The sequence below is a fragment of the Danaus plexippus genome, chromosome 11, assembly GCF_018135715.1.
Source record: "Danaus plexippus chromosome 11, MEX_DaPlex, whole genome shotgun sequence".
NCBI lineage: Eukaryota > Metazoa > Arthropoda > Insecta > Lepidoptera > Nymphalidae > Danaus > Danaus plexippus.
Window position 1 is genome coordinate 445,766 of NC_083544.1, and position 24,485 is coordinate 470,250.

The window sequence follows — 24,485 nt, forward strand, 5'->3', positions numbered from 1 at the left end:
TTATTTTGTTTTTATTGAGTTATTGTGTTTAAAACTGGCTGAGAAACGCGGCTTCGTCTGCGTTGTTGTATATGTCGCGAAACATTGCTCATGTGCACCAAACATCGCTGTTTACAGGACATTAATAAAGACCGTCGTTTCCTAATAATTTATGTTGAACAAAGTTATCACTGTGTTTCTTGTTACGGTCAAGTGTCCAAGAAATAGTCGAATTCCATCTGTGGTTCAAACAAGCAAGTCTATATAATTCTATATAATCTATAACATTTTAGTGTTAACAAAAAATTCGAGGGTAGAAATAAGTCTCCGTCGCGTCGCTACATAATTCTGTCTAAATTGTTTACATCAAAATCTGAAGCAGATACAAATATAAGTTCAATTAGATTTTAAAAAAATGAGAAAAAATTAAAACACAACAATTTTGTCTCCATTATTATAAACGCGTACCGAGGCCTATCAAGAAGTGAATATTCGATCATAAGGAAAAATAAAATGACGGCTGTTCATTAAACGGTTTTATTATTACACTGGCGGTACTCCGCGCGGTGAGGGCCGCGCTAGCACACAAGTATCCATCAAATAAATTATTCAATAAATTAATAAATTCAGTCCATATTTTATAAATCGAAACGGCCGAACAATCGATGTCATTCGATTTTTCGGCGATTTCTTTGATTTTACGAAGGCCGATGCGATCACAAACGAATTATAATAAAAAACACTAAAATAAAATAACCTTAATTAATATAAAGGCCTATAAAATAAACTCTAAAAAGTCCTTAAACACGTGGTGTAACATCCGTACGTCACTGGCGTGGGTCGCGACACCGAGGCTGGGGTCGTTAAAGTGGGTCCGGACGACAGACACAGCCGGACTCCACGAGAACGTAGTCCTGTCCCGTGAGAGTCACGGGGCCCAGCGGGAGGACCAGAAACAGATACGGCACGTAGGTCTGAGAACACGTGCCGCGGACCAGGGAACAGGAAGAAGACCTAGATAGAACAGGGCCGTACTGAGAGGACGAGTTAAACATACACAGGACCTCCGAGGAGGGTGGGGAGACCTGGAATGGCGGTTTGCTAACCAGCAGCAATATACATATACGAATATCTAGTGTGAGGGAAGTCAAAGAAAAATTATATGTTTTTTAGCAAGATCTGATTAAGGATTTACCAAAGAAGTGTGCTGAAAAAAATGAAGAAGCTAGGACGAAGCTAGGACGAAAAACGTAGCTTCTCTAGAAAATATGACATATATAGCTTAAACCAACACTAAATCGAATGCACTCCTGTCGTTACTTCAAAATAATCGCTTTTGTTAAGTTATGAATAAAAATACGCACAGTTTAATATATACGTGAGGGCAGGAAACTTTATTTACTTGAACCAGCAAAAGAAGCTATCACTAACCAAACAGGGAATTGTTCCTAAGCCACAACAGTTTACGATACTCACTCGCAGACTTCGAAGACGACCTGCTGCAGGAGGTCGGGGAACTTCTGCACGATGGTGACGGGCTGGCCCGAGGTCAGCGACACGCCGTACATGGGGGCCGTGGTGTTGTAGCGAGTACGGCACAGGCGCGACGACCCGCACGACGGAGACGCCGAGCGAGCTGGGACCCACCATCACACAGAACACGGCTCAATACAACTCATCCTTTATAACTAGATCCTCCATTTACAACGCGCGGTCAGTTGTTTTAAAGCAATCGAAACTTCGGAAAGGGTACAATCATAAAATTCACAGATGCTTCACACATTTATAGACTTAGACTTAGAGACTGCGCTTAACTGTAAGTCAAACATTGGTTATCTCCCCAGTCCCTGGCAACTCATGAAACTTAACTGTGTTTGTTTAACAATTGTGTCAGTTTGTAGATGTTTTTCCTAGAGACGAATGGGGTTTGTGACGGAAGGTCTTTTAGGAGGTAGAGAGCAGTCTTTTCCTCCGAAATACCATCTTTTAGTATTCATTCACAAAAAAAAAATTAACGAAAGCCTCGGCACAAATGGAAATTAATACGGATGCTTTTAAAAATCAAATTCACGTGATATTATTTTTATTGGAGGATATATGATGAAGCAGTCCTCAGGATAACATGTGTCGCGGATGAAGACGCGGGGCTTCATAGTCGTACCTCATATTTTTTATAATAGAAGGTGGAACAGACAACTGTACCTGTCCTGTAAGAGACTTGTGTACATGGAGATTAATGTTGGCGTAATTTCCAAGCCGACTTTTAGTTCTAAACACAAAGTATACAAGAACTTCCATAAACAAAATTAAAACACGAAGTCCTATAAGTATAATATATAAGTGACATATAAATCTATTTTATTAAAATTTAGAAATCTGTTAAACTGTGGACAATATAGCTCCGTCACGAAATACCTGTCATCACTTACAAAGGGCAGGTCTTAAATGATATTTGCTTTTGTTGAATGATCGTCTAATGATGAGCTCTAAGACTTACGCGAGTCTTAATATAAATCAAAGTAATGTTTTCGGATTACTACGCGTTGTTTATCGAGATGAATTCACTTCTCGTGTGCCCGTGATCACGGTTGCTGCAAGATAACCGAAACGTCAGGAGGATGCAGTTTGTAAAAGAATAAATAACGCGTAGTAATCTGAAAAATATTATTTTCATCATGTAATGAGGAATCCCAGGACCAGTTTTTAGTGATGTTTTAGTATAGCAGAGAGCTCTCACCAGTTCTATTGGACCCCGACACGATCCCCTGGGAGTATCCTTCATGTGCGTCCAACAGAGCTCGTCTCATGAGCGAGGGGTCCAGAGTACGAGCAGTGCGACCTTGACGAGACCCCGAGGTCTTCAACGCGCGATTAACCAGCTGTCTGGAACGATATGGTTATTAACACTATAATAAATAATCAATACAAAAGCATACACAGGAAAAGCAAAACAGCTGGGTCAAAATATATGTAATTTTGTCGAAAACTATACAATTGCTGATTACACGTTGAAATAATGTAGCTCCACATCAGAATAATTCAGAGGCCATAAAAAATACTGCAATTAAATGCTGTTATTGCGGAAATGATGACGATAGATGGCGCTGTCCCTCAGGTATCGTATTAATTTATGTTAATCACATTTTCGCATGAACAAAGTCGGGTACAAGAACTATTCTTAGATAATACTAATTAAAATTATGTGCTCGTATAGATTGCCTTTTAAAAAGGATTAAAAAGCATTAATGATATTTTTTGTTTCTAAAAACTGATATATGAAGGAACCTGTACAGTGTACATACACAAGGAAATGAGAAGAGGTACCATTTACATGTTGATAATTTCATATATTAATAGTTATTGATTATATTCAATTAAATGAACGTGACGAATATTAACTAAATATGAATAAACAATAAGTCGTGGTGGCCTGGAGGTTAAAAGACCCGCCTTTCATACGTGAGGGCGCGGGTTCGAAACCTGGCAAGTACCAATGTCATCTTTTCCGAATCATATGTACTTTCTAAGAGTATTTAGACACCATTGACAAACGGTGAAGGAAAACATCGTGAGGAAACCTGGTCTTATAATTTCTAATTATAAGATTGAAATCGCCAACCCGTCTTGAGCAAGCGTGGCGATTAATGCTCTAACCTTCTCCATGTGAGAAGAGACCTTTGCTCAGCAGTGGGCTTCGATAGGCTGATGATGATGATGATGAATGAATAAACAGACTTAAAATGTGAAATTTCAGAATATTAAAATTCTTCACTTATTAGAAATAATATATTATTAAAGGAATTTTATACTGAAAAATATAATCATGGTATTTTCAACATTTACTTTGACCTTTTAATAAAAACTAAGAGTGAAGAAAATTTTTAAATGACTGCATCCGACATGATTCCTCATAATGACCAATAGATGGCGTGGTAACCAATTATCCCACGCTCAGCAGCGAGCTATCTGTGAATAATGTTATTTACAAATAGCACTGTGAGTTATAAGCGAACAGACTCAAGTTATTTGTAAGCCGAGCTTCGCCTCGGGGATGTATTGTAACGGTTATTGTAATTTTCTCACGATTATGTTAAACAAAAATGATACACCTACGTTAATAACGGGACGAGACACTCGTAAATGAAAGTCATTTCCTTTCCTTAAAAAGATTTGTGTTTTGAGATGTTTTATATAAAATGAATACCAACGAGGTAAAACTTAATGAATTTAATTATTCAAGCCAGGTTTTTGTTTCGATCCCCGTTTACACTCTAACGGTAGTTGACTGGTGCGGGCGCCTAGTAAACTGTAAGTTTAGCTTAAACTGAGATTTAGCTCATTATTCATAGACAACATTAACCATCGGTTTAAATTTATCTTTTTTATATTGGCTCCGGGCTAAAGTTCCACAAATTTTATTACAAACATGTTCACACAAATATTTATTTAGATATAAATTTTTTTTTTCTTTTATAATAAGATTATTAATGAAATCTATATATTTTAGTTCCTTCTTCCGATTTACAAAACGGGTTTACCTTATGAGGTAGTTTCTAACATTTTTAACAAATGATAACATTCATGTAATAGTTTATTTTAAGTTTTATTTACGAACTATTTAAAAGTTCCTTTAAGTTTTAAATAGTTTTCCTAATACGAGACTTCATGTATTGTAAGTAGGGAAGCGAAATTGTAGATTAAATAATATCCTAGTCATTGTGGCAGGTTGTGTGTATCACTATAATATATGTTTAGTCTGGGATCTTGGTGTCAGTTCGGTGAAATGAGTTTTTAAACCCCGACTATAATTAACATGGCTCCCGTTTAATGCTACGTGTAATTTAATATTCACGCGACTAACATTCACAATATCTTACGCGCGACGGACGCGACTTATGAAACGATGACGTTATGGAAGATACATATATGTTAAAATTTTCTTTGTTAAATATGTGTGATAATAAATAACGTATGAACAAAAGTACCACCGTGCTGTAACAGAATGAAAAAATCATCTTAATTCAGCAATCCCAACTTGTTGCTTTCATTTAGAACACTAACTTCAAAAAAAACGTGATTATCTAAAAGTTATGCTATGATTAATTTACACAAAAGAAAGCAGTGACTGGACATCACTTCACAAGCTGAGTCGTTAGCTGTCAATTGTGCTTATTAGAGATTGTAATTAGAGATTGTAATGTTAAAAATAACTATTGCTCTACATAATAATTGAGCAATAGCAAAGAACACGTCTCGCTGAGCATGGGTGGTTATTTGTTGAATGATATTCGTGTATAATTTAATTTTCTTCTATCTGTTCTTTAGTACTTTCAAATGCTACGAGTGATTCTTCTATTAACAAAGATAAATCTTCTTCAAGTCCAGTTCTCAGATTTTTATGATACTACTCCTATTTGCTTTTGTTATCTAAGACATTTTCGCTAGGAGCTCGCCATATTCATATGTCAAAGATATTGTTTAAGGTACATAGTATAAACTCCTAACTATAATGCTATGTTTGAATCCTTCTATTTTAACTAGACGTATGCCAGTTTTAATATCTTTGGTATAGGTTTAGAAATGCCATTCTTGTTACTTTCAGCGCCGACTATTTTGATGTCCGGAATACTGAGTACATCATGTTACTACTCTGTTATGCAAATGACGTTAAATTTTTTACTCTAAAAATATGTGCAGAAGAGAGTTAATGCTTTCATGGACGTCGATAGTATTGAGGGTTTGAGATGGACAAGATTTTCCACCAGATTTTTATAAATCATTAAATATTGGACATCATCAACAAGGTTTTCATTCGAGATGTCAATTTGTCAGGCAAAATAAAGCTCTGTAAATATCTTTATATCTTCTTCAATATCATGACTCGCGGTTCATAAAACATCAGCCTCATAAGACGAATCGACTGCACAAAAACTTTGAATTTGTTGCAAAGAAACGACGCTCGTGTTAGGGACGTCGCTGTTTTTACAGCCTCGGTGCTCCAACCTTTATAAATGATAAATAAAGCAACAAGTCCTGATCGTTACGTCTTTATAGCGCACATCACTCGACTCCTGTCCACTTGATTCATCTGTAGATGGTATTCTTTAGTAATGTCGTATGTTTCTTGAAGTTTTACAAAAACGGTTAATCTTTTTACCGATCACACGACTCTTGGGCCTCCGTAGTATCAGTATATATATTCAGCCGGTTACTGCGAGTGTTTTTCTTACCATCCCTTACATTACTTTCATATAATACGTTAACCGAACGTATCAAGCCTTCAATAAGAAGAAATTAATAGCGTTATAACGCTTGATAACCTTTCAACTTTCCGTGTAACGCCATACAAAAAGAAAAAGCTCGTATTTGTTGAACGGTGGCGGCACTAACCGTGTCTTGCTCGGTCTCACTCAGACCATGTCCTAGCTTCGTCCGTTAATTTATCGAACCGGTTGCCTACCACTAACCACTCGCATCAAACAACCCCGCAGTAAATCGTATATCAGTAAAATAAAGATCTCTTCTATCGTTAAAGTTAGTTAATTAGGTCTGTATTAATTATAGCGAGACGTACTCGATCGTAATTGAAAATCTATGGTACAGTTAGTTTCATAAATAATATAATAGAAAGGAGATGCGACTTCACAAACAAGTTCGTATTAATTGGATATCGTTAGTTGTTATGACGCATAGCTGTCACTATTACAGCGAAATAGAGGCTGAGAGAAAATTCAGCGCTTTTGTATTGAGTATAAAATATATCTTAAACACAAAATAAAGGATATTTTAATATCAATGAGCCTATAAATGTTGGTTTTATATTAATTACAAAAATGAACCTTACTTATATACACAAAAAGTGTAATATTTTTTATCTGTAACAAAATATTTCATTTTGTTTAATATAGAGTTAAAATGTATGTATTTACCTTGGGTAAGGGGATCCATCAGGTCCTGGGCAGTCTGTGCCCTGGAGAGCATCTCCCCACGCGTACTTAAGTCTAGGACCGCAGTCTCCCTCCACACAGACCGCTATAACTGCCTAGAAAGAAAGTTTATAAGGCTGACATACTTTTAAAGTGAATTAAAAATATCGATATTACTTATGATACAAATATAAAACTTATATGAAACGTAAAATATTTAAAAAAACTTTCATTTACCTAACCTAAGTACTCTAGAACCATATTTAGATACTTTCAAAATTCCTAACGGCACAACAGCTGGTATCCCGAATTGTAATATTCAAACCATAGACAAAAACGTCACGCAAAAGCGGGCGATCGTGATTTTAGTAAGCGGTATGTATGAAGTGTGCCGCGGCCTGCTGGCACACTTGTATCGACCATAAACAATACCTGTGCTTTCAAAATTGTCATCGATCAAAATTGTGATATCGTTTTGTTTTATGACCAGTCCACCTTTGAAATTAAAAAAAATGTATAAATTAAACAATAATCATTGATATTAATCATTAATCTTCATAATTATTACTAAGGGATTTAATATTCTTTGTAAATAGGTTTTTTCAGTGACAGTGATATAAATGTCAGTTACTGCAATTAACATTACCAACGTTCAACCTTTACATCCACACATATTTTTATGAGACGCGTATTATATACTGTTGTAATATCAATTTAGCACAAAAATAAAAGAAAACTATAAAAAGTTGTGCTTTCTTTCTAATTTTATACCTTTATTTGTAATATATTTTATACCGGAAAAGAGAGGATGGTGATGTGTAGTGAATCGTAAATGAACTGTCGAAGAAAGTGCCAGTATCTGATTTCTAGGGCAAGTGTATGTGTCATGTCAATGAACCAGTGTCGGGAAACCCGATCCGTGTCAAGTGTATAGTAAATTTCATTCATTTTTACGACTTTAACACCTGACACGGCACAGATAGACGTCCTCCGAGGATTTATAGACAGGAACATATTTTCCATTAAGAAACAGGCCACGTTGTTTCCATTGAAATGTTATTACATGCAATTGAATATTTAATTCAGTTATATCATCCGTATGACGAGGACCGGACGTGTCGAATCCCAGGAGGCGGAGGAGCCGTCACAACGCTTATAGACAATCCCCAGCGGATGTTATCACCCGATTAATAGGAAAGTGAAATTAGTTTAAAGAAAAAGCAGCGAAAGTATAAAACGGTGTCTCAAGCATCGACTGTCCATTGTATGGATGTCACGTAGCGACTTCTTGTTACATCAATTTATAAAAACAAATATTGAATGTTGAGATAACGGATCGCAAGATCCTCATCTACCTGAATGACCCCGTTTTACAACATTTTATATACGTCGCTACAGATGGTCGTCATATGATTTGAATTCTTCATATTTGGAACATTAATTGACTTACCCTTTGACATCTAACTTTACAAATGTTCAAATATTTATCCAACCTTATTTTTTATTTATAAGCAAATGAAGATAATTACTTAGTACAGTTTTGTTGATTACAAAATAAACTTTTTTGTTCGACGGAGGTCAATAAATTACAATTGCTAAGTTATAATTTGGGAGGTGTGAAAAAAGTTCGCGCGTAAGTGATTTTTAATCTCAAGACCGATGCATCTTTTGTGTAACTCTTTTAGGTATGGCTCCGTAATGGATGCAATAGTCCATTTATTTATAACTGAAAATCTAATAAATAACATGTACTTGAAATATAGAAGGACCAAGAATACAATCGAGTGTTTAGTTTCTAAAAACTTTACACGCGTTCGAAGCTATTAAGACAGTCCTGTTGAACTTTGCTTTTCAGCCATCATGAAACTTTAATATTATTGAAATCGTACGTTATATATTCATATAAATCTTACTCTCTTTAAATAAATCCAGGTTTTGAACACAGTTTTGGCAAATACGTAATTGTAATATCACATTTCCTAAACACCCTAAATTATCTCTATTATATAGAGGTTAAGAATGTAGAACCCAATATTATTTGTCATATTTTTTTAGGTGTAGTGGAAAATGTTAACTCATCATTCTGTAGGTAGACCTACTAGGTACTAGAGTACTGAGATAACTAGTCGTTAAAATAAAAAGTTCAAAGGAAACGTGATTGGCAAGTACACGGTCATACAAGCACGGTCAGCCACCTTTGACTAATGACATTGTAATTCGTTTAAGCAGAGAGGATCGCCGAGTAACAGTACAATATCAACGATAACTCCCGCAGTTTTGTTTTTTTTTAACTATCTCCCTCAACGGTTGCTCCGAATGCATAGCCAATGACTCAGTGGACCATGCCGAAGTAGCGGGTTAATGTGGATCTTGTTTAGTTAATTTTATTATTACACGTATAAAATGCATGCTTCAAAAAATACTAATTTACTAAGTTTTCATGAAAATATATTACACATGATAAAACAAATACAATTTTAGAGAATTCTTTAATATTTTTATATTTTTTATTTAATTATTTTTTAACAAATTTTTATATTTTCTTTGTGATGCAAATTCCACGCAATGTACATTTTTGTTGTTATTTTTTTAATTGCATTTTCTTAAACTATTTCCATAGCCTTGTACAAATTAAAAAAATATTGAAGAAAATTATACTATAAAATTTTAAGAAATAGAATATATATAGAAATAGATAATTTAGAAATAGTAAAATTATAAATTCACAAGCAATAAGAGTTGCAATTTTTATTAAATTATAAGGAAAAAACTTTGTCAACTTACCAAATATATATAAAACGAAATATTTTTCCAACACATCTTGATATTTAAAAAAATGACTACAGTTTCATTAACAAATTAGGCTCTGATGAGGCACAGTTTACTTCATTTGCAAAAAAAATGTTGAAATACGAATGTTGTACATTCGCGTTGATGTAAGGGCGTGCGGTCGGCGCACTGCCCGCTAAGACAAGTGTTCAATGTTCATTATAACGGGAAATCGGCCGGGAATCTAAGTGCGGGCCCGGCCGCTTACTTCGCCTCTACGGAAAACTTTAATAATAGCGCCATCTATGAACTCCTCGCGGCAACCTTGCGTCGAAGCCGGATTTTTTGACGTTACTGATTGTAGTGACATATGTAGAGCGACGATGGAAAAACAAAAGTACAAAAACGAAACGAAACAACATGGCCGCATGGCTCGGTGACAGCAGCCTCTCACATATCGGTACACGGAATAGCTTAGAATCTTTTGTTAACCAACATTTTAATATTGATAATAGTGTTGTTGATTGTGAGAAGTTTGACAGTGAGTCTGCAACTGTTCGTGTACGTAGTGTCGAAAACGGTGCCTTATTAGATACGTTACAAAGCGAAATAATTCCCAAGGACAAAAGAACGAATCATTTAATTGGAACAGCATCGTAAGTGAGCACTACGTGTAAAAGATGCGATATAAATCATATAATATAAATAATAATCCAGCTTGTATCGTTCCCGCTCACAAAATTTCACAACAAATCAGCTGTTTGTCAATATAACACACGTCTCTTTCTAACTTACTAAATGTTATATAGCCGGTCCTTAGCGCACTATTTCATTTTTGGGCAGTCTATTTTGGTACATTACCATCACGATGTGGTTTGAATATCCCAAAACCCTAATGACTCGCGTACATTCCTAAGTTATGATTGGAAGGTAAATGATACCTGTGTTCTTTTTTAAGCAACCCGACGCTTGTTATCAACCATACTGCTTTTCATTCGCGTTACTTACATGTTAGATGCTATTGATGTTTGTGTAATACGCCGTTGTGATGTGTAGTACTGCCAAGTATCAGCTTGTAATCATGGGAATTGTTTTGTGGAAAAACACTAATGCAACAACACGCGGCTTGTTTGTCTCTCGTATGTTAAATATATTATATTTTAAGTTTGTATTAAATATATTCCCGACTTTAACATAAATAAAAGTAGAATATGTGTTAAATGTTATTTTTCTATATTTATCAAAATTACAAAAAAATATATATGTTGTTAATTTGCACTATAGAGTGATTTATTATAATTAATAAACAAAATCCTTATTTTAGGGATAACAATGAAAAGCGGCCAGATGTACCTCAGACAAACATTGAGTTGGCAAAGTCCGTTATGGATAAAAGTAAACGTAAGAACGATGACAACAGCAGTAGGTATCACTGCGAGTATGACGGGTGCGAACGAACCTATAGTACCATTGGCAATCTACGGACACACTTGAAGACACACAAAGGTATATTCATGAGATACAGTGATCACTTATATTATAAAGAAGCAAAGTTATTCTTCCACAATAAGTCACTTATGTATTAGTATAGTAAACATGTTCTGATTAAAGTTCAATGTAAAACCTTATCATTATTTTAGTAATATAAAAGATATGATTATTATAAGTTCCTTAACATCTATTTCAGGTGAATACAGGTTTGTGTGTTCGATACAGTCGTGTAACAAAGCGTTCCTGACCTCCTACAGCCTTAAGATTCATGTCAGAGCCCACACCAAGGCCAAACCGTTTGCATGCAACATCGGCAATTGTAATAAAGCCTTTAATACTCTATATAGGTCAGTATATATGTGGAACATATATGATATAACTAAAGTAACCTACTGACTACTTTAAGGATGAATTATTTTTGAGCACAACCATTTTCTAACCTATTGAGAAACCATTTAAACTTATTCTAGCTAAATGAAATTGCAAATCACCTCCCGGCCTCTACACAACACCCCCATTTTTTTCTTTGTCTCTTAATATCCTTTAGGCCTTTGGGCCGATGTAACTGAATAATTTTTATTTTGCAACTGTAGCAGATATTTAAAATATCTGTGAAACTAGCTTAATGTGAATCATATTTAAAATCTATTTTAGAAATTTCCAGTTTATTGATGAAAATAACTGAACATGTTGATATTACCTTTAAGTATAATAATGTTGCATCTTACATTTAAATTAAATTTGAGAATAAATCAAAAAGTTCCTTATTTAATCAGAACATTTACAACAGAGAAGAGATTATTTTTCAAATTGAAATTATAGAAATATTAGTGGACATTACCTACAAATTATGTTTTCAGATGCTTTAATTCCAAAAAACACTAGAATATTCTGCTTCGTAGATCCAATGTACCTACAAAACTTACATAAGCATGAATGTGTTATAGGTATCACCTGAAAATAGAAGCGTCTACATTGTTTGCATTTACATTTCAACATATATGTAATAAAAATATATGTAGATTTTTTAAAATATATCGAAATTTAATTTCTTTATTTCGAATATAAAACGGAACATTTTTTTCATTCATGCTTATATTATATAATATTATAGTGTAATGACTTTGAAACAGTATAATCTAAACAGAGCGGCGTGTTTAAGTAACTTTGTGATTTATACGCAATTGGAAACTTGCCAGTTTGTTTTCAATACTTTTCTAGATTCTCACTACCTACCGTTTCTATTCTGATGTTAGACTATCGTCCTTATTGTTACGGCATTAAATGCTATATTTGAGATACTCGTTTTTTCCTGTAGTTTGAAACTCATTGTAAATGAGAGCTCTTGTGATTTAATTTCTCAGTTGTTCTTTTTAAATGATTCAAATTATTTTATGGTGTTCAATCTTTTCCCGCGCGTCACACGTCATTCGTTATTTATTGCCTGTCACTAGTGATGGACAGCGTGACAACTAAACACCTGTCATTGCTGATGTTTTATTAATTCATATCGTAAATATAAAGTACTTCTTAACATTTAGTGTAATGTCAATGCTTCCTTTGGTAATTAGATAGCATTTCAGTCTGAATTCCGTTGAAATTTGTTACATCTTCATGATACATAAATTAGTATAAATGTTTATATCGACCAAGAACATGGATTTGAATAGACCACTATTATATAATAGGAAAATTCAATTCTAAAATCATATTTATTTCATGATGATGATAAGAATAGCAAAAATATTTAATCTTTTTAATTTTTATAATTTTTTTTTGACAAAATCATTCCTTTTTAATAGTTCATCTTGCATATTATGTAACTGTGTCAATGTCCTATTTTTATTTACAAGTACTTAAAGCTCTTGATTTTCTAAATTATAATGATTCTTATTTAAGTGTAAATTAACCTTGTGCTTCAATAGCGTGAGTAGATGTTTGGCAGACGCAAAATTGACGGGAGCTATGTAATTTAGACATACTTTAATCAGATTTTATTATTGTGTAGTGCAACGATTTTATTAGATGTATTCTAGTAAAGGTTATTCAAAATAAACAACAAATCGGATTCGCTTTTTCTAACGGAAACCTTATTAAAACAAAATTTCGATGCTGGAGTGTAGTGACGTGAAATCTTTCTGAGAATTTTTCAATAACTCGTTAATCGTTATCATAGCGAATCCGAAAAGTTTGTTTTATAATTTGCTTGTTTAAATATATTTACGTGTTAGTTATTAGGTTTCACAATAGAAAGTTTAACATTTATTTACTTATATTTATATGTGTTATAATTTCAGACTGAGGGCACATCAGAGACTCCACAGTGGAGACACTTTTAACTGTAAAGCCACCGGCTGCACCAAGTTCTTTACAACGCTCAGTGATCTAAAGAAACACATACGAACACACACACAGGAAAGACCTTACAAGTACGGAAGGGTTTTCCCATACTGTTTGACGGGAATATGTATAACTTTCGCTTAAACTGACTGTTGATCCTGCAAATTGCAATGGCCACAGAATTCGCTACTTTTTGATGACTTCTCTTCCTTCCTTTATCTAGTATAGAGGAAAAATTAGTTTGTGAATGTGATATCTATCTTGTGTCATCTAGGTGCGTGACCACCGGTTGTGGCAAATCGTTCACGGCGTCCCATCACCTCAAGGCACACGCTCGCACACACGTCCCGAGACACGCCACACATGTTACACTTACGCCACCAGCTGTACCTCAAGTCACGCCACAAATCACGTCACATATCTTGCCACAAGCGTCGCTCGCCACCTGTGCCTTACAGGTACGGTTATCTTAGCTCTGGTGTAGTTAATAAACCCTTGGCATCAGAATTTAGCTTGAATATAAATATTAAGAAATGCTGTTCCTTATAATGATTCGAACTCTCCACTCCACAGATGAAATCCGAAACATCGAAAGTATCATCAGATAATCCGAAAACGAACCAGGAGATGACCTGGGACAGTCTGTTGGAGTCGTTCGGCAGGATCACCACCGAGTCCAACTCCACCGACGACAGCTTGGAAGACATCACCAGTGTGAACGCGCTCGCTAACAATAACTTGGACATCAACGAACTGCTCTTCGACAACTCGTCACATACGGACGTTAACCAGAACATGACGGATTACAGTCTGACTGCCATGGAAGAGCTGTCCTTCGATAAAACAAGGAAAAACAACTGGACGGAAGTGACGGACTTGGACATAGCGTTACCCTCGACCAGTAAGATGGAGGTGAAAACTGAGGCGATCCAACTGGCTCTGGCCAACGAAATAGAGGTCCAAGCGCCTTGGATAGACGTCACGGCCCTGGCGTCTTCCATACAAGAAGCTCCCGTCAGCATTAAAGACAAAACTCCTGAAAACATATTCACCCTAGCGACATTCGTGCCCACGCACATGCAGAGTTACATGGACCTGAACAGTGAGGCGCTGCCCACTGCGAATATCATCTCACAGGATTTCCTCGACACGCCCAACATCCTGGACGTCAGCGACAAGGTCTTCAACGATAGCGAGCTAGTGACAAACATTGATAAAATGGCGGACTTCCTCAAAAACGACGATCGGTCTCTGAACACCCCCTCGCCCAAGATACAGCACGCCGTTGAAATAAATCCGTCGAGTTCCGTCCTCTTCAATACGGACCTAACTCTGGAAGACACGCTGCTGTTCGACAACGAACCGCCGTCGGACATGTACGTGGTGCAAACGGAAAACGTGTTCGGTAGAAAAATGGAGAACCCGTTGAAGAAGCTGACGTCGGATGTGGGGATATGTTCATGTGATAGTTGTGAGTGCGGCGCCGACAGCGGCGAGTGCAGGGCGTGCGGGGCGAAGGCCGAGGGCGGAGCGCCCCACGAGGACAGGTGCTCGTGTGTAGTGTGCGAGTGCGATCAGGACAAGATGAAGTGTGTGGCGGGGTGTGGGAAAGCTACGGACACCCAGAACAACACCTTCCTAGACTATCACAAGCGACATAACAACTCCAACCTCGAAGATTTGGGGGTTTTCGTGCACAACTGTGACAACTTCGCTCTCATCGACAGCATCAAGTGTTCCTGCAACCATGACCAGGGCTCGGTTGACACAGCGGGCTGCTGTCACACTGGAGGCAAACAAGGAACATCCAGCAAGGCATGTGGTGAAGCCGAGTCAAGTGGAGCAACTAGCAAGACATGCTGTAATAAAGATTCTGAGCACACGAACTCATGCTGCGTGACGATTTGCTTCAAGAAGCTAGACGCCTTCAAAGATTTCTTAAACAGTAACGATCTATTAAATGCACTGAAAGGGAACAGTCTGACCAGCAGCTCATGAAGCATCGCATTTAGTACCATGGGGGCCCTCACTCGTTATCTGCCTAATTTATAATATTTATTAATAATTTTTTGATACCCTTTACAAATATTTCTATTGTATTAAGATAATTATTATATCTGTTAAAAGTTACCGAGCAATATTAGTTATTTAATGTATGGAGACTTGAAATGTATAGTTAAATGTATTCGAAGTAATGTCGACTTAGTACAAATGTTTTAATATGAAACAGGTGTCCAGTGATATTTATTACCAAATGAAATTAAATTTCAAATTTTATATGAACACTTAAATTTAAGAACCCAAAGAATCTAGTGATGACATTTCCTATACACTTTAAACGATGTCTTGCCTTTTATAAGATTTTAATGTACTTAAATGTATTTAATACTGTGCCATGATCATTATTAATATGTGATGTTACAAACGTTATATATGGTGCTACTTACATGAAGGAACCGGTGCCTTCACATTGTTTTAATGGAGCTTAATAATATTTAGGATTTAGTAATACCGAGCGTAACATCTAGTCCTCATAACAAATAAAGCGCTTTTTAAATATCAGATCTTTTATTGAGTTATATTTTTATGAGATCAATACAACACTAATCACGATTATTTTACAGCTATTATACTGAGAGATGAGAAATTGTTTAAGAATCGATAGTTTGTATACAACAAGAACATACTACAGTTATCTTGAGATACAATGATATCCCGGTAAAAAAATAGTTGCAAATCAACAGTATTTCTATCATGATTAATATCACTATTTACTGAACTTAAAATATATTAAAATATAATAAACAAAGCACGCTATACACCGACTAATATGTCTGAGTATATGACTTCTTAAATGCATAGTAAATTCATAGAATAAACCCAGTAATACACTGGACTTACAATTAAATATAATGTGAGTATAAGAGTATACAGAACTTTCTGAAGTATTAGAGTTCAAAGTGGTTCATCAATCATACAAACATATTTTTCAAGAAATTTAAGTGACAATAATCAGAGTATATTGAGAAAATTCACATATTTTCAATATAATAAATAAAATTGGAAATTAATGTCTAACCCTTCAAATTTGAGAGTTGTTACAGCTATAAGAGAGAAAACCAGTCATCATTAACAAAAATACTTAATCACGGAAACTGTTAAAATTTGTCAGTGATGAAAATCTACATCCTAACGACGCTTCTTCTTGTCATGTCGTCTAGCCCGAGATGTTGCAGCTCTATGACCAGGAGAGGACTGCTCTGAACTACACTCGTCACTGTCTGTGTAGGCCTAGAACAACAATTTGATATAATTCTATACAATGTCAATAAACCATAACAAGCGAACACTTCTTCTTCACACTTAAATCAGGTTACACTTCTTGAAATTATAGCGATTTGTCTTTTCACCTGTTCTATCATAAGATTTGTTATGAGAATATGTATTAGGTATTTCAATAAAATGAGTACCTTTTCATAGGGATGGGATTCGCTTTGTTCATCTGTGAGCGTCACACAGGCTAACAAACATATAATCTGAAAAGCAGCGCCAATGTATAATCCGTATCGTATTACAGTGCTCATCATGTCTTCAGCAAAAATTTCATTTGGTATCATATTAATAGACTTAATATGCTTCGCTTAGTAAAAGAAGTGTCGTCGACAGGTTTCGATCAATATTTAATTTACAATAATATGCCGGTATAAAATGACACTTGACAAATGACAACAAAAGCTCTACTGTCTCTGTCTAGCTGAATAGTGATGTGAACACAACATAAAACACAATTTTATTAACCGATAGAAATTAGAACTAAAGACAAAATAATAAATCTTTTATGTAAATGAATTGTCATATTGCAAATCGATACAAGAAACTCAACATTAAAATATTATTATAATAACCAATAAACGGACTAAAATATTTTGAATAAAAAACGAAAAGTAATATTTGACTTCTTCAAACAGGGGCAGGTAATGAAATAATAAAATTGTAATTTAGTAATTTATATAGCTTATGAAATTTGTTACTTAGAAGATAATTACAAAATACAAAACCTTAATTCACATACATTCTGGTAGCAGATCATATCAGCTAATTATTACTGTGATTTCAGCGAAAGTTGTACTTACAATATTTCAATTATAATATGAATAAAAAATAGTAAGCACCACGTTAAATATTTGACGTATTTTTAAATATTTTACGCCTGTGTATGTATTCTAATTAGCCACGTTTTTTATGTCCGGATGTAAAATTAGCAACTTTAAGAAAAATTTTAAAAGTAAATTCATTAGTATTACTCAAGGTTATTTTAATTTGACATGAAGTAGAGGCGGAGGTTCTATTCCGATAAACAAATATGTATTACATATTTTTTAGTAGTTCATAAGGTTTGTGGTCAAATTGATTCCATATAAATTTTATTAAGGTCCAACAACAGTCAGTTGTGGGAAACATTTTCTTCGTGCATATGTATATACACCTTCATCTTGGAATTCGTAACACTGATTTATTTTGGCAAATCTTAACCGTTTTTTTCTATTTATTTTTATTTAATAGTGTTGCTGACCAAAAAACTTAAGTTACCTTGAGGGTTTTAATTCTTTTACTCAAAATGATGAATTTTTTGGCAATTTATTTAAGACAAATTATTGTGAAATAATAACATTTCATATATAAATATGAAGTAGCAGTCATGCCAAAAACAAGAGAGAATACATTATTTAAATAGCTAATTTTGAAAGACATTTCTTAAAGTATTGAGTGGCATGGCCGATGTGGTTAATTGATTGCGGGAGTCGCCTTTAATGGTATTCAAGATTAATATTTTCCCGTTTAATCCGTGAAATTATTAAATAGCTACTTGTGGGCTGTTTTATGATGATTGTTACCGGTTGTTATAATTAAAAATTGTTGGTATTCCACGTAGTGAAACTTATACTCTCACATGTAACGATAAGTTGCAATAAGTAGAGTAATTTGATAATAAACATGAAATTATTGTTGTTAGTGGGTGAGGACTTTATATGTGTTTTTAGAATCTAAGAAGATCAAGTATATACATGTTTTATAATGCAGATGAACCTTAGCACAGAAGCATGAATGGTGACATCTGTATTACTTATTACTCTAAACTCTACGCGGGCTCACGTACATATATGTGTGAAGTATAAAGTCACTTTTTCTGTCCCTATGTATGCTTAAAAATTTAAAACTACGTAACGGATTTTGATGCGGTTTTTTTTAATAGATATAGTGATTGAATATTTAGGTTTATATGTATAATAACATCCATTTAATAGTGGAGAAATGCTGTTATTTTTGAGGTTTATAATTTGGTTAGGTAGAGAGAGGAGCTTGGACGGTGGAGGTGAGCGTTTAACGCGCGTTAGATAGGGGCCTCTTAAACCCACACCTGGGTCGCAAGTCCCAGGCGCTGTTGAAGCTCCTCTCCCTGCAACGCGATGGACGCGGCACCCGCACGGTGAATTTATGGAATGCTGAGAGGTTTCGTCTCTGATGTCGTTGATAATTCTTTTTTTCCGCTTACATTGAATAACGCAGACTGAACCCTACGAGATTTATCAAAATAATTATTGTAAACTATGTGTTCTGTACTGTACAAAATGTGTTCTGTACTTTTCTGTACTGTATACATTGTGTACAATACTTAGTACATTATTCTAAGGTCTATAGGTCTAAAGGTCTACAGAAAACTCCGCGGTGGTATATGTCTATCTTTTATGGATATCCTACAATAACATTTTTTTGTCATTTACTTTTTATGACAAATAATAGCTAGTTTTCGAAGCGATTTTAACCCATACAGCATTAATCATTATCCAATGAAATACCTTAAATGTCATATAGACATTTAAGGTATATCTAGATAATAGATCTATACTAAATCTAGATTTAATACAGATCTATATGCCCCTTTCAGTATAAGATTTAAATTGTTTTACCATTGCGAAACCGGAGCGGGCCGCTTTGTTTTTATATAAAACGTTTACAGTTTTTCCCTAGTATATTTAGTATCAGCATACCAACCGTGAGAAGTCGGGGCGGGTCGCTAGTATATGTATAAAATACGATGCTGACAGAAATCTCTTCTCATTGACCCAGCGAATTAAAGTGTATGGGATGAAATACGACTTTTTTGTAATGGATTTAAGTAAATAAGTCCAGTCGTAAGTTAATTTATGGTGTTTTGGTGTTCAGCTCAGTATTAAAGTGTTAGGAAACATACAACTTTAGGGACATTTAACACATAGTATTTGCTTCTACTTTTGTTTTTTAATAGCATTTTTGATCTCGATATGGACGTGTACGATTGGGAAAAGACACAGAAAAAATAAATATCTTAAGTTTGATGGTAACGACACTGATGACTTCAATCAAGAACCGTCGTTTAATGACACGGATTCAGCCATTCATTTGGATTTAAAAGGAGATCTCAGGAAGTTATTCTTTGTGGTGGGTTGTAGTTTTGTCAGTACCACAAAAACTAATTACTATTTAATTCGGACAACATATAGTTTTCATGTTTATGTTTAACATTTGGCAGCTGTATGGGACTATTTTTATAACTAATTGTTTCAGTTGAGCGCTGAGTCTAAACCGGAATCTAATACATTATGCTCGCCAATCTCAGCAATTTTGCCGCTTGCTAAATTGGCGTTGGGAGCTCAGGGGGACAGCTTGAAGGAGTTACTTTCAGCTATTGGTGTCCGCAAAAGAGAGATGGTTTGCTCTTGTCCTTTTATTACGTACACATTTTCTACGCTATATTGAAAAAGGGTGGACAGTTTAGTGATTCAGATGAAGAGAGTATGAGATAATGCTTTTCCATCATTGCTTGATGAATAAAATTAATTACTTCTCAGATCGGTAAACAGTTCAAGCCTCTCCTGCTGCAGCTTCGTTACCTTCCCGGTGTAAGGCTCGATATCGCTAGTAGGCTGTACGTGTCCCAGAACGCTCGTCTTAACCGCAAGTTTGTAGATTTAGCACGAGACATATTTGAGAATAGTGCCGCCAAGATTGACTTCAATTTCCCAACGTACGTCGCCGAGGAGATAAACGCCTGGGTATTTATTAAGATGATACGTCATTACATTACATTTACTTTGCTTCCTTAAAAATAACAGTAATAAGGTTTTATTTTAAATTGTAAAAGAAAAGCCTTGTCCAAAGAGTCCAAACTTTTCTTGAGATGTATTAAAAGCACTGGTTACTTATTTTATTATAAAATTTCGAATATATTACCCGTAACATGATTTTTATTAATCACTATTTGTGATGGTCTCTTCGCCTATAAGCAGTGTATCGATAACTTAAGAATTGCCATGGCTCTATATGGAAGTGAATATGAAATATATTGAAATATAGTTCTGTTTTGATTTCTGTCAGTTAACGTAATCTCTTTTACTAAAGGTATCCTCACAAACCAATGGCATCATTAAAGACATGTTTGAGCCGACGGACATCTCACCGTCCTCTTCGTTGGTACTCGTCAATGCGGTGTATTTTAATGTATGTGTTTGTCGATTTATTTATTTAGATAATTTGAGATATTTTGTTTTTTTTTTTTTTTTTTTTTGTTTCAAATATAGGGTCGATGGGAAACTCCGTTTGAAAGTGTTAAAATTGGAACGTTTCACACAATGACCAGCCAGAAAACCATACAAATGATGTCTCTGAATGGAGAATTTAATTATACATCCAGTGAGGCTCTGGGATCTCAGGTAACAACGTAGTAGTAAAAAAGTATAGCCAAAGTCAGAAAGACGGTATAGATGGATTAAGAAAGCTTAACAGATTAATACTCCCGTCTGATATTATGATTAAATATACAGAGTTAGTTATTCACTGACCCCAGTCCGCATGTCAGCTTAATTTATCAAGCGACTGGTATGCGATATTCCAGAAGTATTTCCTTTACATATCTGGGTCAGTCTGTTAATGAGGCAGTCTTTTTTCCCACTTTTACTGTAAAATTAATCAGGATGAAGTGTATTGGGGCTCCCAAACTGGTTCCCAGCTACAAGTAACACACCCTCAGGTGACGTCGGTAAGGCTCTATGCGTGTATTCCAGGCGTTTAGACCTACATAGAAAGAAAGCAAAAAAACAGGAGCATTCATGAAAAATGTGTTATAAAATTTATTTAAATGAAACTAGTATTATTCGGATATACTACGCGGATTTTATTATTTGAAAACTACATAATCCCGACGTTTCGGTTACTTTGCAGCAACCGTGATCACCTCGTCTGCCCGTGATCACGGTATCCGAATAATACTAGTTTCATTTAAATTAATAAAACTCGCAAAAATCTTAGATCTCATTATGTTATAAAATTTATTGGTTTTAGTGACTATGAACATTTTTGTAAATTAGACAATATATACGTAATTTTTTATGTCACATTCAGATTAAAATTGTTGCTTTTTTGTTGATTTTGATTTTCAAATTTTCTTTGAGTTGAAGTTTCTATATGAGAACAATTGGTTGCATAATTATTTTTACAAACTTCTTCAGTGAACATAACACACCTCGTGATAGCAGGTGGACTGTGATAGGAACTAAAACATTGTGTTAGGTACTTAAAATGTCATGATTATTATCTTACATGTTACATACCCATAGGGATACAAAATAGTTTACGTCTTATCTCATACGTTTTTTAGATTTGAAGTAATTAATCTCATGGCAGCATTAAGACCAGGAGAATACCAGCAATACCATACGAAAAATAGTTATATTGATTTATCGAATCTACTCCTATTTAGGAGTATCTAAACCAACAAGAATCGGTGATCAGGTAATCAGTATCCCGTACTCCGGAGGTCGCGCATCTCTGGTGCTGGTGTTGCCTTTGTCTCGGACCGGTCTGCCTCCTCTCTTGCACGCCCTGAGACTCGCGCCCTGGATGCTGAGGGCCGTCTTCGATGAGATGACCCACACGCGAGTACACATCACCATGCCTAAGTTCAGTGTCACCTCTGAGCTTGACCTCGCGACAGCATATAAAAAGGTATCTAATATATTTGTTGCAGTTGGATGTACAAAAATATAATTGCATGTTTAATAAATTATATCCTGAAGGTAGTATACTTTATATATACTCGTATTATAAATAAATTACTTTCTCTATACTACCTATAATACTATAACACTGACTTTATTTAATGTCATTGTTAATCCTGATTTTTTTATTATTTAACTAAAAGATTAATGTCAATATAATTTACTATTATTTCAAAGCTTTTTCTTATATTAATAACAAAGTTCCTACATTTTCGGGAGGAGCAGTTTGAACAGGGTTAAGTCATTTCTATCAATATGAAGTAATTTATTCTGGTCCTCGCTATGTGTATATTGGATTACAGTTATTTTTATATAGCATAGCATGACACAGGAAACAATCCTATGAAGCATGCTACGCTAGTGAAGAATATCATAGAAAATGTCGAAGCTCCTAATTATATTCTTTAATTCCTCCGACAGTTTTCCTTCAGTTTTCCTGTGGTTAGGTTTTAGTTAGACAATTAAATATTAATTGATCGGAATATTGCAACATAAATATTGTTTTTAAAGTATTTCTTTTCAGATGTCAATTATAATTGGGTTATTCTATTCGTAGCCAAACTTACATTAAACTTTATCTGTTATAAGAGCCTGTTTTGGATTCTAACTTAAATGTGATGAACGGGTTTAATGAAGTATAATTTATATTAATAATGGAATAATCAATATCAAGCCTACACATATAGTGTAAATCTGAAAAGTTTGTTCGTTTTATTTCAAGCTGAAACTTTTATAATATCCGGAACTGCTGGTTTGAATGTATTAGTATATATTAAGTAAATTTCACTTTTACTATGGAGGTTATATGACGGTAAGGTAAAAGAAGTTCTCGTCCGTAATCAAAAGTAAATGTTGTTAAACCTGCAAAATCGTTAGAAATTTAATGTTAAATGAAATTTTGCAAAAAATCTGACCCCCTAAAGTATTTACGTTTTGACGAATAGTCCCATAATTCACTCGAATAGAGTCGCGGGCTAACGTTATCGGTTAATATATATTTGGTACATTGACTAATATTTTTCAGTTAGGCCTCAAAACAATTTTCGACGCGAACCTCTCGGGCCTGCTGACGATAGTACGAGACGAGAAAATTTTCATTTCAAATGCGAAACACAAATGTTACATAGAAGTGAACGAGTATGGGACGGAGGCTGCCGCGGCTTCCGGTGAGACTGCCGTTGTTATGTACACTATAGTTATACATCTTTTATAAACATGCATATTTTATTGAAAAGGTCCCGTTGAAATAACGTAAACAGATTCATTTGTAATAGAAGGAAACCTATTCGATGTCGTTACATTTCTTTTATAGAAAGGAAAGAAATGGTGAAATAGAAACAATATAAACGATTTCCGATTTCCTGCATTTTCCATTAATTTTATTATTATGTTGAGAGTTTTTATAATTTCAATAATTTCAATCAAAATTAACTCATGTATTATTAAAATATAAAGCAATTTACAGATGGAAAGAGACCTAAGTGCAGCATAAATGATCTTTTTCTTGTACTTAACGTATTTTCAGGTACGGTATTAATGAAGTTGTCTCCTTCCAAGCCGATAGATTTCCACGCTGACCACCCGTTTTTGTACTTCATAATGGTGAATGACCAACAATTATTTTCCGGGACGTTTGTCGACCCAGAAACAAAGTCTCATTAAAATATACACCAATATAATAAAAGTTATAAAAATAAAGAATTTATTTAGAAACCGCCTTTTATTCTACAAGATATATGTCAACCCATTAAAGAAGCACGCCAGATATTACGCACTCATCTAAATGATAACGTATTCGTTCTTCTGTAGCAATTGAATGAAAAAGACAAATGCGGTAAATCACGTACGACATCAATCGCTCTAATGACCCTCAAAAGCTTTTAAA

At 34.8% G+C, this 24,485-nt stretch overlaps 4 protein-coding genes across 7 annotated transcripts; 2 read left to right on the forward strand and 2 right to left on the reverse strand.

The window, feature by feature from the left end:
- Window positions 1-502: 502 nt before the first annotated feature.
- Window positions 503-9,963, reverse strand: LOC116765531 (uncharacterized). The gene is made up of 5 exons (XM_032655014.2): window positions 9,690-9,963; window positions 6,909-7,021; window positions 2,717-2,862; window positions 1,456-1,615; window positions 503-993 (listed from the first exon to the last, which is right to left on the reverse strand). Exons 1-5 carry the CDS (start codon window positions 9,723-9,725, stop codon window positions 843-845), a joined length of 606 nt encoding a protein of 201 aa, XP_032510905.2. The 5' UTR covers window positions 9,726-9,963; the 3' UTR covers window positions 503-842.
- Window positions 9,964-10,048: 85 nt separating this feature from the next.
- Window positions 10,049-16,064, forward strand: LOC116765530 (uncharacterized). 4 transcript variants are annotated; one of them, XM_032655009.2, is made up of 6 exons: window positions 10,049-10,330; window positions 10,999-11,180; window positions 11,362-11,512; window positions 13,463-13,594; window positions 13,780-13,963; window positions 14,079-16,064. In XM_032655009.2, the coding sequence occupies exons 1-6, from the start codon at window positions 10,095-10,097 to the stop codon at window positions 15,501-15,503; spliced, it is 2,310 nt and encodes a 769-aa protein (XP_032510900.2). In that variant the 5' UTR covers window positions 10,049-10,094; the 3' UTR covers window positions 15,504-16,064. The 4 variants fall into 4 exon arrangements, with proteins under 4 accessions (XP_032510900.2, XP_032510903.2, XP_032510901.2 ...); XM_032655012.2 differs by having other exon boundaries at window positions 10,114-10,134; XM_032655010.2 differs by lacking the exon at window positions 10,049-10,330 and adding an exon at window positions 10,452-10,604.
- Window positions 15,584-17,224, reverse strand: LOC116765532 (protein anon-73B1). The gene is made up of 2 exons (XM_032655015.2): window positions 16,976-17,224; window positions 15,584-16,796 (listed from the first exon to the last, which is right to left on the reverse strand). Exons 1-2 carry the CDS (start codon window positions 17,120-17,122, stop codon window positions 16,695-16,697), a joined length of 249 nt encoding a protein of 82 aa, XP_032510906.1. The 5' UTR covers window positions 17,123-17,224; the 3' UTR covers window positions 15,584-16,694.
- A 1,178-nt stretch (window positions 17,225-18,402) lies between these two features.
- Window positions 18,403-24,313, forward strand: LOC133319068 (antichymotrypsin-2-like). The gene is made up of 9 exons (XM_061522077.1): window positions 18,403-18,522; window positions 19,813-19,985; window positions 20,112-20,255; window positions 20,396-20,599; window positions 20,946-21,044; window positions 21,125-21,256; window positions 22,335-22,547; window positions 23,625-23,766; window positions 24,126-24,313. Exons 1-9 carry the CDS (start codon window positions 18,501-18,503, stop codon window positions 24,260-24,262), a joined length of 1,266 nt encoding a protein of 421 aa, XP_061378061.1. The 5' UTR covers window positions 18,403-18,500; the 3' UTR covers window positions 24,263-24,313.
- The last annotated feature ends 172 nt before the right edge of the window (window positions 24,314-24,485 follow it).

What these genes read in the sequence shown, in the direction of transcription:
- LOC133319068 (XM_061522077.1), top strand. Translation starts at nt 18,501, where the DNA reads ATGAAATTATTGTTGTTAGTGG. An exon ending in GTGAGGCTCTGGGATCTCAG is followed by an intron (nt 21,257 to 22,334) that starts GTAACAACGTAG and finishes ATCGGTGATCAG; the next exon opens with GTAATCAGTATCCCGTACTC. An exon ending in GGAGGCTGCCGCGGCTTCCG is followed by an intron (nt 23,767 to 24,125) that starts GTGAGACTGCCG and finishes ACGTATTTTCAG; the next exon opens with GTACGGTATTAATGAAGTTG.
- LOC116765530 (XM_032655009.2), top strand. Translation starts at nt 10,095, where the DNA reads ATGGCCGCATGGCTCGGTGACAGCAGCCTCTCACATATCGGTACACGG. An exon ending in ACACTTGAAGACACACAAAG is followed by an intron (nt 11,181 to 11,361) that starts GTATATTCATGA and finishes CATCTATTTCAG; the next exon opens with GTGAATACAGGTTTGTGTGT. An exon ending in TCGCCACCTGTGCCTTACAG is followed by an intron (nt 13,964 to 14,078) that starts GTACGGTTATCT and finishes TCCACTCCACAG; the next exon opens with ATGAAATCCGAAACATCGAA.
- LOC116765531 (XM_032655014.2), bottom strand. Translation starts at nt 9,725, where the DNA reads ATGTGTTGGAAAAATATTTCGTTTTATATATATTTG. An exon ending in GATGGATCCCCTTACCCAAG is followed by an intron (nt 2,863 to 6,908) that starts GTAAATACATAC and finishes ATATCGTTCCAG; the next exon opens with ACAGCTGGTTAATCGCGCGT. An exon ending in GTCGGGGTCCAATAGAACTG is followed by an intron (nt 1,616 to 2,716) that starts GTGAGAGCTCTC and finishes GGTGGGTCCCAG; the next exon opens with CTCGCTCGGCGTCTCCGTCG.
- LOC116765532 (XM_032655015.2), bottom strand. Translation starts at nt 17,122, where the DNA reads ATGATACCAAATGAAATTTTTGCTGAAGACATGATGAGCACTGTAATA. An exon ending in AATCCCATCCCTATGAAAAG is followed by an intron (nt 16,797 to 16,975) that starts GTACTCATTTTA and finishes TTGTTGTTCTAG; the next exon opens with GCCTACACAGACAGTGACGA.